Source organism: Pongo abelii, chromosome 1, assembly GCF_028885655.2.
Source record: "Pongo abelii isolate AG06213 chromosome 1, NHGRI_mPonAbe1-v2.0_pri, whole genome shotgun sequence".
NCBI classification, from domain to species: Eukaryota; Metazoa; Chordata; class Mammalia; order Primates; family Hominidae; genus Pongo; species Pongo abelii.
The window spans coordinates 112,571,686-112,586,813 of record NC_071985.2 but is presented as its reverse complement, the minus strand read 5'-3'; the positions used below and the strand labels follow the sequence as shown (position 1 = coordinate 112,586,813).

The window sequence follows — 15,128 nt, the reverse complement described above, 5'->3', positions numbered from 1 at the left end:
AGAAGAAGCAAACTGTCAAGGGAAACAAATGTTAAAATATAAAGCCCTTTTCTGAGAAAGTAACTCCACCAGTCCAGGCTAATCTAATTCTGAATCACTAATGACACCAGACCTGCCGGGTTGTCTCCACTACTACAAAGAAATCCAAAGGGACAGGCAGAGGTTCACAGGCAAATTATTTTCACTGCTGTCATTGAAATTTTAAATATAGCCACACCTCTCCCCTCCCAACACCCTTTCTACTCCTTTACTGTTGTTGACTGGCACTAACCCTTTTTACACCTCAAAAAACAAGGGCCGACATATTGATACATAATTTGAGTACTGAGCATAGTGGAAAAATCACTTGACTAAAAGTCAAGAGATTGGATTCTGGTCCCAACCCTGACCCAGCTCTAGGTACTTGGGCCAGTCACTTTGCTTCTTTGGTTTTCTCTCTTTAAAACAAGGATGGATTAGATGGGTGGTTCCCCAACCAAGATCCCAAAATCTCCAGGAGCCCCTGAGGTTGTAATAAAAGACAATGGGATATTTTTATTATTTCAAAATGTCTAACAGAGATAGTTCATTAACTGCTTTAAGGCTAATTAAAACACCAAGTATTTTGGCTTCACATTAGTATTCTGCATGGTGACACTGGATGGCATGTGATTATGTTTGTCATATCATAGGAAATTTGGGAACAAGAGTGTTAGACCTGATATTGTTCTCAAAGCTGTACCTCAGAAAATCACAATATCTTTACTAAACATAACATCCAATCACAAATGTGTGGCTAATAAAAAATGGGAAAATGATTTAACACCTATCAATTCAATTTGCATAACACAAGCATACCTTTGTGATATTGTGGCTTCAGCTCCAGATCACCGCAATAAAGCAAACAGTACAATAAAGCAAGTCAGAAATTTTTTGGTTCCCCAGTACATACAAAAGTTATGTTTACAGTATACTCCAGTCCATTAAGCATGCAACAGCATTATGTCTAAAGCATAATGCTATACCTGAGTTTAAAAATACTTTATTGCTAAAAAATACTGACACAGGGACATATAGTGAGTATATGCTCTTGGAAAAAATGGTGCTGATACATTTGCTTGACATAGGGTTGCCACAAACTTTCAATTTGTAAAAAATAAAATAAAACAAAATCTGTGAAGCACAATAAAAGGGAACACACAATAAAATGAGGTATGCCTATAGATAAAATCTCCCCAAATTGAAAGTGTACCTCATTAAGGGAAGAGACTCAAATATGAAACCCTTAAATAATTATTAGATCACAGGAAACCAGTGAAAAATCCACATGCTGCAAAGATGATGTTCCTATTTCCTCATGAAGGTTCCCAATCACTCATCCACTTTTGATTAAAGAAAAGTGAATGCACCAAGAAGCCAGTCTGTACTGCAACATAAAATAACACCACTACCAACAATAACTACTATTTACTGCACTTTTACTATGTGCCTGGTACTGTCCAATGAATCTAACATTTATTAACTGATATTATCTTCATAACAACTCCAAAATATACTGCTACTATCTTTATTTTTAAAATAATAAAATTGAGGCACAGCATGCTTCAGAAACTAGCCCAAAGACACGGGGCTAGTAAATTTAGAGCAAGGCTTGTATGTATTCCAACCTTCTCCCCACCAAAGCTGGCATCTGCCTTTCAAAAAGATGTTTCCATAAATACAAAAAGGAATGCCCCAAGCAGAGCCCAGAGGAGAAGGGCCATTGCTCCTGAGAGCAGTCCTCTGAAGAGTTCATCACTGTGGCCCCTTTCGGCTTAAAGATTCATCCTTAATGGGAGCTCCCTCCTTTTCCCTCCAAATTATATTTGTTTGTCCTGGTAATGGAAATCAACTGATAGAAGGTTAAAAGCCATCAATGTATCGGTCAGCTAATGTCCATCCATTTCTTACTTATTCAGAAGATACAAAAGAGTTCTAACTGGCTGACCCTTCAAAGAAGGTAGTTTTTTAAATTAATTTTTACTTATACATATCACAAAAATAGGCACCTGCAGTATCCTGGAATGAGTGAGGGTTATGGAGACAGATCTAGCTCTGAATCTCGACTAAGCCACTTACTAATTGCATTATCCTGTGCATGTTAGAAGCCCCAGTTTCCCTAAATACCTACCCCTGTCTCTTAGGGTTGTTGCAAAGTGTTAAGTGTATGAATGCACATAAAACACCATGATTTATTGCAGTGGCCCTAGAGCCAGACAGGGGTTTGAATCCTGGCTACACCCCTCACTAACCATAGGCCAACATCCAAAGCTGTGAACCTAAGTTCCAAATTCCTTACCTATAATGTAGAAAAATATTGTCTACTCCAAAGGACAGCCATATGAATTAAATAAAGCAATATTTGCAAAGCCCCTAGCAGAATGACAGACACATAATAAAAACTCAAAAAAGAAAAAAAAAATCTGATGTTTAAAAAATCAAGCTGCAAGGACCAGGCACGGTGGCTCACGCCTGTAATCCCAGCACTTTGGGAGGCTGAGGCAGGTGGATCACCTGAGGTTGGGAGTACGAGACCAGCCTGACCAACATGGAGAAACCCTGTATCTACTAAAACTACAAAAAATTAGCCAGGCGTTGTGGTGCATGCCTGTAATTCCAGCTACTCGGGAGGCTGAGGCAGGAGAATCACTTGAACCCGGGAGGTGGAGGTTGCGGTGAGCTGAGATTGCGCCATTGCACTCCAGCCTGGGCAACAAGAGCAAAACTCCAACTCAAAAAAAAGAAAAATCAAGCCACGAGTTTAAGTACCAGCTCTGTCACTTATTATGTAGGGGTAAACAATGTATACAAGTCACCTAACCCCTGTGAGGCTCCATTTCCACCAAGTTTGTGAGGATTAAAGGAGACCATTGTGTAAGAATACTCTATAAACTATAAATTTCCAACAGAAACGTTGGAGGTTGTTTGATTCTATAGAAGTAATTTTTATATTAATTGTATTTACTGGTCCTTCCAAACAATATCTTCATCTTTAAAATGGAAAAAACTGAGGCAGAGAAATGTTGAGCCGTAGTGGGAAGGCTACTGGTTTGAAATGTAGGGTGGAGACAAGGGCTGGGCCAAAATAAATTTAGACCAGGACAAAGCAGAAAATTTCTGAAAGCTTCAAAGGAGAAAAATGAGAATACTCATCAACCTATGTTTTTAATCAATAGCTTCACCTGCTGGTTAAGCCTCTCAGTGCACAGTCTGGGCATAATAGTTCTCTTACTTCCTCCCAGAAACGGTATTAGACTTCAGAGTCAGAAAGAACTTAACTATCAAATCTCTTTTCCTATTCATAAATTAATTTTGGGATGGGGCACAGAAGCAAAGACTAGTGGACATAAATTTGAGTCTCAGTCTAACTGGCGTTTTCTGAACTACACCATTTTAAAAAAAAAGAAAATATTGTAATCCTTCAAATAGGTTTCCTTCCTTGGTTGATCAGAAATGTCCTCATTCCCCAGGTCTCTTCATGCTAAATATGGTAATAGCTGGCAGACAGCCAGCCCAGTAAATTCCAATGATACTTAAGAAAGCATTCATATGGCCTGAAATTACTCTGAACCAAACACTTGAGACCTGCAGGGCTTCAGCATAGAGCAGTTCAGCTGGAGCAACGAATGTCAAAACCAGCGGGGTGCCTTAAAAACACACAAGCTTGGAAAAAAAGCAATCTACTCTTCTTTATTGCTACATTCTTTAGCAACAACATTGATCTCCTACCCACTGTGCACACAGCACTGCACTAGGGCAGTGGGAGGCTGGACGGAGGAATGGAAGAAACAGGTGGTGTCCATGGGTTGCCAAAACAACAGGTTGCTTCAGTCAGTTCTGTCCTACAACTAATCAATTTGGTGAAGAAAGGGGGAGAGAATCTTAGTCATCTTGTTCTCTGACCAAGCTAACTGGCTAGACCCACTGTACTGGCATTTATCCATTAGGTCAAAGTGTCAGAATTAGCAGTGCATGGTAGACACAGCATTAGTCCTGCATTTCAGGGATGTTAAATGCTTCAAAAATCTTGGCTATATAGAAAACGAGGACAGTAGCCGATTACCTCACCCACCCAAAATCACGTATTTGACTCCACAATACACTGCTTTCCTCCAACATATTTTTTTATTAAGTATTAAAGTAAATGTAAATTTCCTAGACACATACAGCTGAAAGCATGCTGATTTATGATACAGATAAGAACTTTAAAGTAGCTACAGAAAATACCAGTTAACAAATGAATTAACCAATATCATTAGAAACCAAAGGATCAAAAAAAATTAACCTATGAAATGAACAATTTTTATATCAACATTGGTAGCAATTTGATGTTATGTTATATACTGCTAATTATTTCCATACATATTGTGACATATTTAAGACAAAAGACTAACACCTTTAATATTTAAAGAGCTTTTTCAAACCAGTAAGAAAATAATTAAATGAGTAAAAGACACAATTTACCAAAATAAGTAGAAAAAAAGGCAATACAAACACCACTGATGATATGAAAAAACATTCAATATCACTGTAATCAGAGAGGCAAATTAAGATTAAGTAATATTTACCACTTATCAAATGGTAAAGATTTTTAAAAATAAAACCTAGTGTTGACAATAGTATATTATGTGTGTGTGTGCATATATATATATATATATATATCTATCTGTAGATCTGTTCATAAACTAAAAATAAATATATATATACATATATATATAAAATAAATCAACAGCTTTTCTAAATCTAAGGGTAAAAAAACCAAGGATGTATACCAAAAAATTAATGGCGGCATGATTGCGGACATTTCATTTATGCTTTTCTAGATTCTTCAAACATCCTTAACTACTTTTTCAAACACAATTACTTTTTATATTACAAAAATAAAAAAATCTTGTAAAGGTGCCAGAGAAAATCAGCAAAGTATAAATATGAGTTAATTATGTGTAAACATAAGGAATAATTCTGTTGCTATGTAAACCTACCTTAAACTGTTTCAATGTTTGTTTTTAGTTACAACCATTTTCCTTAACTCTCTTAGAAAGAATATGTCAGAGGGGCCACTACATATTACTTACTTTAAATAGTAACATAATGCCAAAGACTTGCATGCTTCTCAGGATACAGTCTTTTCCCTAAAATTCCTCATGAAGATTAGAATGCACTTTAAATGTTGTAATAAAGTAAATACCCTTAGTGTTTCTAACTAAAGAAGATCTAGCAAATAAAGCCATATTCACAGCAAATAAAAATATAATAAAATAATCAAAATATACATGTCCTCAAACTTCAATGTGTCTTGACAGCATCTGAACCAAAGCATGTGTAAGGAGAGAATTAAACAAAAATGTCTTTGCTGCTTACCATATTTACCATTTAGAGAAGTTAATATATCAGCACTATCTAGTTTTGTGATTATTCATACTTAGAAATTCAACAGAATAGATTAGTGAGTAAACAGTATCCAATTATTCTTATTTGAATGTTGGTTAGGTATACCAATAGAACAACCTGTCCCTGCTAGGTACCAGTTAAAATAGATTATTGAAAATATTTGAGGCTTAAAAACTTCCAGAATCTTCTCACAAAAAAAAAGATGAAAATAAAAAGAGATGAAAAAGAAGCAAACAACAATTTTAAAACGTGCCTGCCTCAGAACAAGGCAGTTTATTTTAGAATGTAAACACAGCTTCTTGTACAACACCTTATTCAGCAAGCACAACTGTATTTTAAAGGAATGCTATTTGTTAAAAAACAACATATTTAGGATACAGTATCTAACTCCAACCACAATATTATCATCATGTTTTCCTTACTTCACAAAATACACACATACATTCATCATATGAATAAACATATATAAGGGTGAGAGAGCTACTCTTAACCCAGAAACAGGTTCTGCAACACCCATAGATCCAACCTGTCTTTGTGCAACAATGAGTCCATCTTGGCAAGATGTTTGGCTGATGTATTCAAATAACCCAGAGTTTTGCTGGCTGCCAGTATCCTGCAGAAGGAACTGACTCGGAGACCAGAAACTGCCCTAGGCAAGCCTCCAGGGAAAGGTGCTTCAGGCCAATGGGAAGAAAAACCTGGCCTCTCACTGCCTGGCCAGAGGACCCAGGGTACCATGGCTGGAGCGATGTAGCTGGCCGGAAATGCGAGAGGGGCAAGGGACACCAAGGTGAACCCCCAAGAGCTTGTTCAATCATACCTAGTAAAGGCCAAACTACTGGGGAGCTAGTAGAACAGGGTTTTGCCAAGACAAGTACAAAAGGGTGAGGGAGATATTAGTATGATTAATCAATGCCACCTGAGGCAGCAACTCTGGGTGTGTCCACACCACACTTCAGTCACTGCCTGGCTGTGACGAGAAGTTCCTTCAGCCACTGCCACTGAGAACTGCATCTTCCGAAGAAGATATTTCCACCATAACTTGTCCTAGTTCAGGCTTGGCATCCGGGACTAAGAACACAGCACTCTCTCTTGCCACAAACCCACTAACAGACATAATAGACACCACAACATGTGCCAAATTTATATTTACACCCTCACCAGACAAAGGGGTTTTTGTCTTTTCCCCAAGCCAAGTTCTAATACTTCTAAATTACAACACAGAGGAAAATGGCAGACAGCTCACGACAGCAGACAAGCCCAGCAAGGGTGAGCTGGAGGTCGCCTTTCCCTGGTGGTATTAAGACCTGAAGTTTACTCCCAAGACCCTACAGCTCCGAGTCACCCTGACTGCAGGAAACTGCTTTCAGAGAGCATAGATAAATGATGAAACAACTGTATTTCATATTCCTAATTGTGTGCTTATCTGTCTTGTCTCCATGATGATGTCAGCTCCTTGGGAGCAGGACCATATTTTCTACTTGGTCAATGATTCCCACACATCTAGAAGAGTAGAATACCCTGTACTTGCTACCACATGATGCCAAGGGAAGCACACAAATTAAGTGTGACAACACACCACAATGCTCCCCCAATACACCACTAAGACAGCAGAGCTACAAAGATAGTAAATGTTAGTGCCAAGGGCTAGTGATCCTACCAGTGAATTACATGGAAACCTATATATTTACATACACAAATTAATACAATAATTCCCTTGCTTTTCTTATTCCAAGCTATGGCTTTATCATCCTCCTTTCTTGGCTTTACTCTCCTTTTTAAGACCACAATGTATGTTCTGCCATACAGATAATATTCTCCTCAAAAAGGAGAGACAGGAGAAAAAACAGATCTACAGCAAACCTCCTACCACTACCAGTGATTCAGTTTGTCCCGTCTCAAGCCTATGAGCATATCCTTTCAGATCTGAAGCCACTTCCTTCTTCCTATCAAGGACAGTATTATCAAGTGTCTTTGTGAGAGGAGCAATCCTGTGCCCCTTCTTGCAGATTGTTTTGTTCTGCTCAAGAGGCCCTAGATTCCTCCTTTATTTTCCTTTCCTTATTTCATTTGCTGCAGCAGCCCAGAAACCCCAAAAGCAGGACCGCCAGAAATGAGTGACCTTTATATCTCTCCACACTAACACATCTGAGGGAAACTGCTGACACCAAATATGTGTTCATGAGCTAATGAAGCAGAAATCCTCAAAGGAAGCACCATTTGCAACGGCTGAGGGCTGAATTCTTCAGTGGACACCAAAAAGGCTGTGGAACTCCTATGCATTCTAACATCTCAGGTAACATTCTAATGGAGAAATAAAGAGGCTTCCAACAAAGTCATACAACACAAACAGAAGTCTGAAAACGCTGGATTTCGCAAATTTCTTTTAAGACAAAACAAACAACTTTACTAACCATATACCATAGCAGCTTCCTTCTCTGTACTAAGTGAGGCCAGCAAGTAGGAGGCATTTCCAAGGGGGAAAAATGACCACAGGATCTAGCCAAAGCAACCTGTCTCTAATACTCTCAAAAAACAAACAAACAAAAACAAACACTTTGATTTCCCAGATTCACTCTGCAGTGATTGTAAAACTTTCCTAATGTAAGAATCACCTGGCTATTTCTTAAACACACAAATTCCCAGATGACATTCCAGATGCACTGAATCAGAATCTCCATGAGAACACCTGAGCTATTCTTATCATAAGAGAGGTTAGGGAAACACTGCTTGATAAATGTTATTCTCCCACCAGTGCCCAACTGTGCAGGGAGGTATGAAACAAGTAGGGCTAAGATGCTTTACCTGAGCAATCATCCCAGACGTGCTCCTCACTGGGTTTGACTCCTTTTATGGAGAGCTGGGTGTCAGCTCAGTAAAGTCTACAGACAAGCACCTCTTTGGATCCCTATCACCTGCACAGGTCTCAGGACTCTGAGACAAATTTCTGAGTAGATATCAACGAGGACAAGTCATGAGGAGACAGATTACAGCTGAATATAAGAAGATCTTTCTAAGAATTAGAGCTGGCCAAAGATGGAATAAACTGCTGTGGAGAGCTGTCTACCACAAGAGATGTTCAAGAAGAGAGAAAATATGGTACCTCTTGACCAGAATGTTGTAAACATCAGATCCAGCATGGGATGGACAGAAAGACTAGATGAATTTTAAAGTTCCCGCCAGTGCATAAGTCAACAAAGAGGAAAATTTCAGCTACTCCTTAATTAATCAAAAGAGATAGCAAAAAAAGTCTGTGGGTGGGGTCAGCTTTCAACTGATCCTATCTCTTCAAAGGAAAAAAGAATATAGAAACACACTCCAACTCACCATCAGCCTCTCCTATAGAATGTTCTAAAGGTGGGAAAGCAGGAGTCATAGATGCTGTAACTAAGACCTGCTGCTCAGTTGACTCTGAATTTGGGGCGCATGCCAGACAAGTTCTGTAGCACAGAGAAGAAATGTGTGTAGCACAGTCCTGGCCCTCAAGGAGCAAAATCATGTGGCAGAGACAACTCAACACCATGTGATTCTCTCAAATATTTATTCATCATATTTCACCTTAGTTTTTGTCAGTAGGGTGTTCAGGGGACTCTCTTGGTTCAAAAAAAAAAGCAAATATACTTTACTAAATGTACATATTCTCTCAGTCCAGTACAAGTTTGCAATATCCAACTCAATGAAAAAAATTTCAAAAAAAATTATCAAAACAAACATAAACTTAGTTAACTCTAATTTTAAAAATAGTATTCCAAAAATGACTAGTCCCCAAAATGATGAAATTACAATAAGGTGTGGCTATTCTGGACAAAATAATAGAAATTGCTGGCCTAGTAATACAATAATACAGGAAGCAGTGGAAGCAAACTTGAGTGAGAGGCAGGGGGTGGATGGCAGTGCCTTTGAAGTGAGATTCCAAAGTCAAAGTGACCTTTATAAATTGCAGAAGTGATCAGAAAAAGAAAGAAAGAAACCCCACACACAAAGAAATTCAAAATTACAAGTTTAAATGAAACATCTGGGGAAGGGAAAAATTTGGTTTTTCCCCAAATGTAAGGTAAGCATGACTCTTGCAAATACTATTTTTAAAATGTCTAGGAGTACCACAGTTGTCCAAAATAAGAAAATGGCTAAAAATAATTGTTTGACTGAACAAGTATTTATTGTGTGCCTATTAGATACCAAGGCATCATGCCAGGTACAGGGGTAGGGTATGGGCATTAGAATAAACATATAAATGAAAAGACACGATTCCTTCCTCATGTACGCATTAACAATAAGCACTTGAGGATGTTATAAGAGTTTTTGTGCACATAAGCGCATTTGTACACGAGATGGAAGCAGTGTGGACAGTGAATGAGGCACTGGACACCAGAAGAAAGGAATTCTAGTCTCAACTCTGATTGGCTCTGTGGCCATGAACAATGAACATTAGAAAATGGAGGACCAAAACAGTGGCTCTCCTACAAGGTCACCAAACCAATTAATAACAGACCTGGAGAAGAATTCTGGTCTTCTGGCTCCTAGTTCAGTGATCTGTCCAAAATACTACACATATGGTAGACTGACAAAGAAAGAAAAGAAGACCTTTTGGTTTCAAGTCATTTGCAGAGAAAGAGGGGGAAACAAAAACAGGAAAATCAGGAAAGGGTGGAAGGAAAATTAATAGTTCAAATTTAGGCATTCGAATTGAGACATCAAGAAAGGAAGCATGTAACTATGGACTGTGAATACAATATAAAGAAAATCATGTAAAATTTCTTATATCTTTATTCAAACATGCCTTGTAGTTTTTTACTCTAAAATCATTTCAGACGTATATAGATAAAGGGTCAAAAAACGACATATATGAATGACATTTAAGGAAAAAGAGATAACAGAAGAAAAGGGAAAAGGAGAGGTGGAGAATTTATAATATCATCCAAATATATGAAGCCCTTCTGAAGAGTCAATGCAGACACACTGCACCCAGATAAACAGAAGAAATGACATTATATTCTATAGCTCTTATGTTAGCAATTTTAAAATTCCTTGAGTCAGAAGCATTAAACACTGGAATGACTAAGGTTACATTCGTTATGGAAATGTCTTAAATTTAGAAAGACTTCATACACACACCTGAAGGTAAAAAAAAAAAAGTACTTAATCAGTGGGTTGCAACCAAGTTACTTGTCAGAATCACCTGTAAACCTTGAAAAAATATGGATTCTCAAACTTACCTTATCAGAATCTCTGGGCACTGAGTCCAAGATCCACCCCAACAGATTTTGATGTAGCCAGGACACAGAGCCTTTTTCTACCACAATGGGAGAGGTAGGGAGGAGGATCACTAGGAATGGCAACACAGAGTGGGAACTAGATCAATGCAAATTTTGTGGGCAAAATAGAATTTCTGTGGGTGTGATATTTTTAAAATGTATTGTAAGGCTGCTCTGAACCATCCAAGCATATCCCACTGAATTTAAACATTCTCTAAAGGTCCTGAAGTCAGCAACTACAACCCAGGTGAACCAAAAGTTGCTCCTCTATGTCATAGAGGCCTACATGAAAGGCAGTAGGGAGGGAATGGAGCAGAGAGATCCCAAGAAGTTATGGGTAAATATTTTTTAAATCTAAACATTCAGAAAAATAAGAGAGACTAGGAATCACTCTCCTTCTCTCCACCACACCAAAAAAAAAGGAATAATAAGAAAGTGAAAGGAAAAATAGTTTTAGGTTAAATTTCATCACCATCTGAAAGAAAATTACTCCGATTTTGTTTAAGCAAGAGAAGAATTCAGCTGAGAAATTATCTAGCAGGCAGCAAAATCAGGGAGTCACTTCCCATTGCAAAGCAAAAGAAAACAAGGAGCAAGAGGATGGTCCTGGATAGCTGTTTAGACAATCAGACATACTACTAACATCTCCTTGCCTTAGAAACTCCGTGATGTTTAAATTAACAATTGGCCATAAGCCAAACACAGGAACACTCAAAAGTTTAGAAGGGTGTGCTGCAATTGGTACCTTAGCAAAACACAATAATAAATTAAGAGGATTCAAGAAGCCTTCACTGTAGACTCTAAGAAGATTTAAGATTTGTACCAAGAAACAGGCTTCTAAATCTCTTCTATTGCATTAGTTTAGCATCTAAAGAACACCTGTCTAAAAATCAAAATATCTAAATCCTATCCTTTGAGTCAACTTGACTAACACTCAACTTGACTACCTGAAAGCTAGCTAATAATCGCAGCACCTCAGCAGAGCAGAGGTGGAGGGCATAGTTTTATGCACTGAGATCCTATAATAAAAGAAGCCCTATGTGTCAGAGTAATCCCATTTCTGACATCATACTATTTAATACTTAATTTTGCAAATCACTTTACAATCATATTTATTATTCCCTACAATTCTCTAAAGCAGGTTATTCCTTTAGTCCTGCTTCATAGGTGAGGAGACTACATATCATGAAGATTAAGTTATTCACCAAAACAAGTTAATGGTAGACCAAGGATTATGACCCTCAGACTGTCTCATTGATTATACTCCTCTCTATCCTAAAGCTACACTTAAAGCTTTCACTCAAAGAAAAAGGAAAAGTAAAAACAACATCATATATGCTCTTTATTAAATGCTTCAGAAACAACAGCTCTGCTTCATCACTACAAAGCCTCCTGGTCCACTTCTGAAATTCTTAGTGACCTAGACGTGTATGAAATTTGAACTTTCCAAGAAGTATCTAGTTGGTGCTGAACAACCCAGTACTGTTTTCAGGTGATAAATAACCTTGTTCTCTTTTTAAACATCTGCGATTAACGTGTCGACTGACTGTTAACAATGAACAAAGACCATATTTTTCTGAAACTCATCATCTTCCTAACCTTTTCTTTGAAAACAGATGTAGCTCATGTACTAGTTTTTTGGTGAAGGTAAAAATCTTTGTTCAGATTAGGCTCAGAAAAAGAAGGGGCTCCTTTCCGTTCAACAAAACACGCACAAGACACCATCCCACTGGGAGCATCAATCTCAGAAACAGTAAAACACAGCCTCGGCCCTCAAAGGACTTTCTGAACACCTTTGGAGTGTCATCCGTTTAATATACATTATTTTAATTAATCCTATTAGCTGGATAATTTCATTCCCATTTTATTGGTGAGTTCATATAGCAGAGCTGGATTTGAATCCAGGATTACAGAGCAGGGCTCCAAAGCCCAAGTTATTTCCACAAAGAGTCTGAAGAAATGTAGAATCTAAAAGTGTGGGTGGGATGGGGAAGATATGATTTGATTCCCTTTCCTTGGTCCAACCGTGTTAGAAACATCCAACCATAAAGAAGCTTTCTAAGGAAGCCCTTTGAATTAACGTATCCACTTTTCCTCACCCGCCCGTGCCCCACCCCCAGCCATGCCAAAGAAGCAGCAAATGCTGCTGCCAGGTTGGAGGAATTGGTGATCGTCACACCACATTCCTGGGTCTGGACACAGCCTGAAACAGCAGCAGAGCTCCGCGCCTCGGAAAGAATAACAGCAGTTGAGATTTTTAAATCATGTGCCTCAGCATGCAGCCACACCAGTTGCCCTATTTCTCCTGCCTCCACCTTTCATAGACGCGAGCAGCACACCCGGCTCCTCCGGACTTTCGGTGGGGTTGGAGTGTCAAAACACAGGCGCGCCGCAAAACCCCGTCCCCATCCAAACCAAGCCCACACACCCGGCCCATGTGCCGCCCCATGGCAAAGGCGAGGCTGGCCGCGAAGGTACAGGCCGTTTGGCTTGGCGGCCCTGCCCCCGCTCTCCACGCCAGAATCTGGCATTCCTTCGCTCAGCCCCTCCGAGGCCCGCCGTCGGCTCTCGCTCGACCCCAGGAAACGAGGAAACTCAAGAGCAAAACTGCCCACCTCCCTGCACCCTGGCACTAGGAAAAAGGAGTTTCAGAGACTTGCTGCCGGCCTCCCTCCTGCCGAAGAGGTGTGTGAGGGGTCCCGGGCCGCGGGGAGCAGAGGCGGCGGGGAACCCCGGGGGTCGGCGGGGCACCACGGGAGGGGCTCCCGGCGATGTCCAAACTCTTGGGAACCCAGCGAGTGGCCTCGCTCCGCGCCGGCGGCCGAGCCTGGCCTTCCCGCACAGAGAAGGACCGAGGGGGAGAAGGGTCGCCCCAGGTGGCGGCCCCGGTCGCCGCGGACAGCGCCCCTCAGCCCGATACTCACCACGCGCGGGGGCCGCGCAGCACAGCCAGAGCGCCAGCAGCGCCCACGGCAGAGCGGGGCGCAGGGCGGGCATCTTCTCGGTCGCCTCCTCCGCCGCCGCCGCCGCCTGGGCAGATCCACATGGGGAGGGGGTCCCGATAGAGGAGCCCCACTCTCTCCTCCCCTCCTCCTGCTTCAAAGGCTCAGGCCCTGGCGCTACGCTCCGAAGCCCAGGCGCAAATGCCTCGACTCCCCGCGCCCCGAGTCCGCCGCTCCTCGGCCGCCGCCTCAGCCGCCGCCCGAAGTTTGGCTGAAACTTTCTCGGTTGTGCAGCGAAGCAGCCTCGTGTGTCCTTCCGCCTCTGCCGCCTCCTCCCACCGCAAGCCCCGCCCCACTGTCGCCGCGGCCTCGGCCCCGCCGCCTTGGGCACCCAGGGGTTTCCCGCAGGAAGAAGCGCCGGCCCGAGCTCCGCGCGGAGGGATCTACTACGAGTCATTGGCCCCGCCGCATCCTTCTCCAGCTGCCCCGGGAGCCGCCGCGCCTTAACTCGATCAGGGCTGCAGCGGCTCGCTGGCTTGGCCAGTGCAGAAGGGGCGTGGGGGTGAGGGGGGTGGGGTAGGACTCTGAACTTCAAGCACTGGAGTTTGCCGGGATCGTGAACTTGCAGGGAGAGGCGGCCCTCATCCAGTGAGGTCTGTATCGCCACCTACACCCACACATCCACACGCTGCTTTGCTAGCTAGAGGAATGCGCTGGAGTAGGACCAGTGCTGTCAAAGAAGGAAAGTGGGCCAAGGCGCCAAAGTCCATTAAAAAGGAATAGAGCCATCACGGAGTGGTGCTGCCCCATTCATTCATTCATTTGTTCATCCGTGTAGCGAATATTTCTTAAGTGCCTTACTTTGCGTAACTGTGTGCTTGGCAGTGGGATGATACCAAAGGTGCACAAGCAACTTTGAGGACCAAGACTCTGACGGTGTGGGCTGGGGGATTCAGGGAAGGCTTTCACAGAGGAGCTGGGATGAAAGCAGGATCTAGAAAGGTCAGTAAAATTTATATAAGACAAGGAGATCAGCTAAGCTAAGGATATTCGTTGTAACACTGTAATAGCAAAACCTTGAAAAAAACATAAATGCCCACCCTTAGAGGAATGGATGAATAATGTATGGTATATTTATAAAATGAAATGCAACACAGTAATTGAAAAGACTATAGTTATTTATGTCAATAGGGATAAATCTTAAAAACTAAATGATAGTGAAAAAACTAATCGCAGAAGGAGACAAAGTATACCATTTATGTATATTTTTTTCAAAACAATGCTACACATTATCTGTGGATGCATATATATAGATATAGATATTAAGAGACTATAACCAGAATAGTAGTTACTTCCAGGGCAGGAGAGTAGGGGGTGTGATCAAACCTGGGTACAAGTGGGCTTCCAAGAAAAGAGCTAAAAGTAAGAACAACAATAGTTGTAGGGACATATCATTCCAGGAAAGAGCCCTCATGAAAGCAAAGGTACAGTCAAAAGAGTAAGTAAATGAGTTCTGTCTCTG

General features: G+C 41.0%; 1 protein-coding gene across 1 annotated transcript in view; it reads right to left on the bottom strand.

The window, feature by feature from the left end:
- The window catches only part of NOTCH2 (notch receptor 2), a 165,694-nt gene extending 151,605 nt beyond the window's left edge, over positions 1-14,089 (bottom strand). The window contains exon 1 of the mRNA XM_009245522.4: positions 13,589-14,089. Within this exon, the coding sequence (XP_009243797.4) occupies positions 13,589-14,063 (475 nt within the window). The 5' untranslated portion in view covers positions 14,064-14,089. The remainder of the gene's footprint in view (positions 1-13,588) is intronic.
- Positions 14,090-15,128: the final 1,039 nt, after the last annotated feature.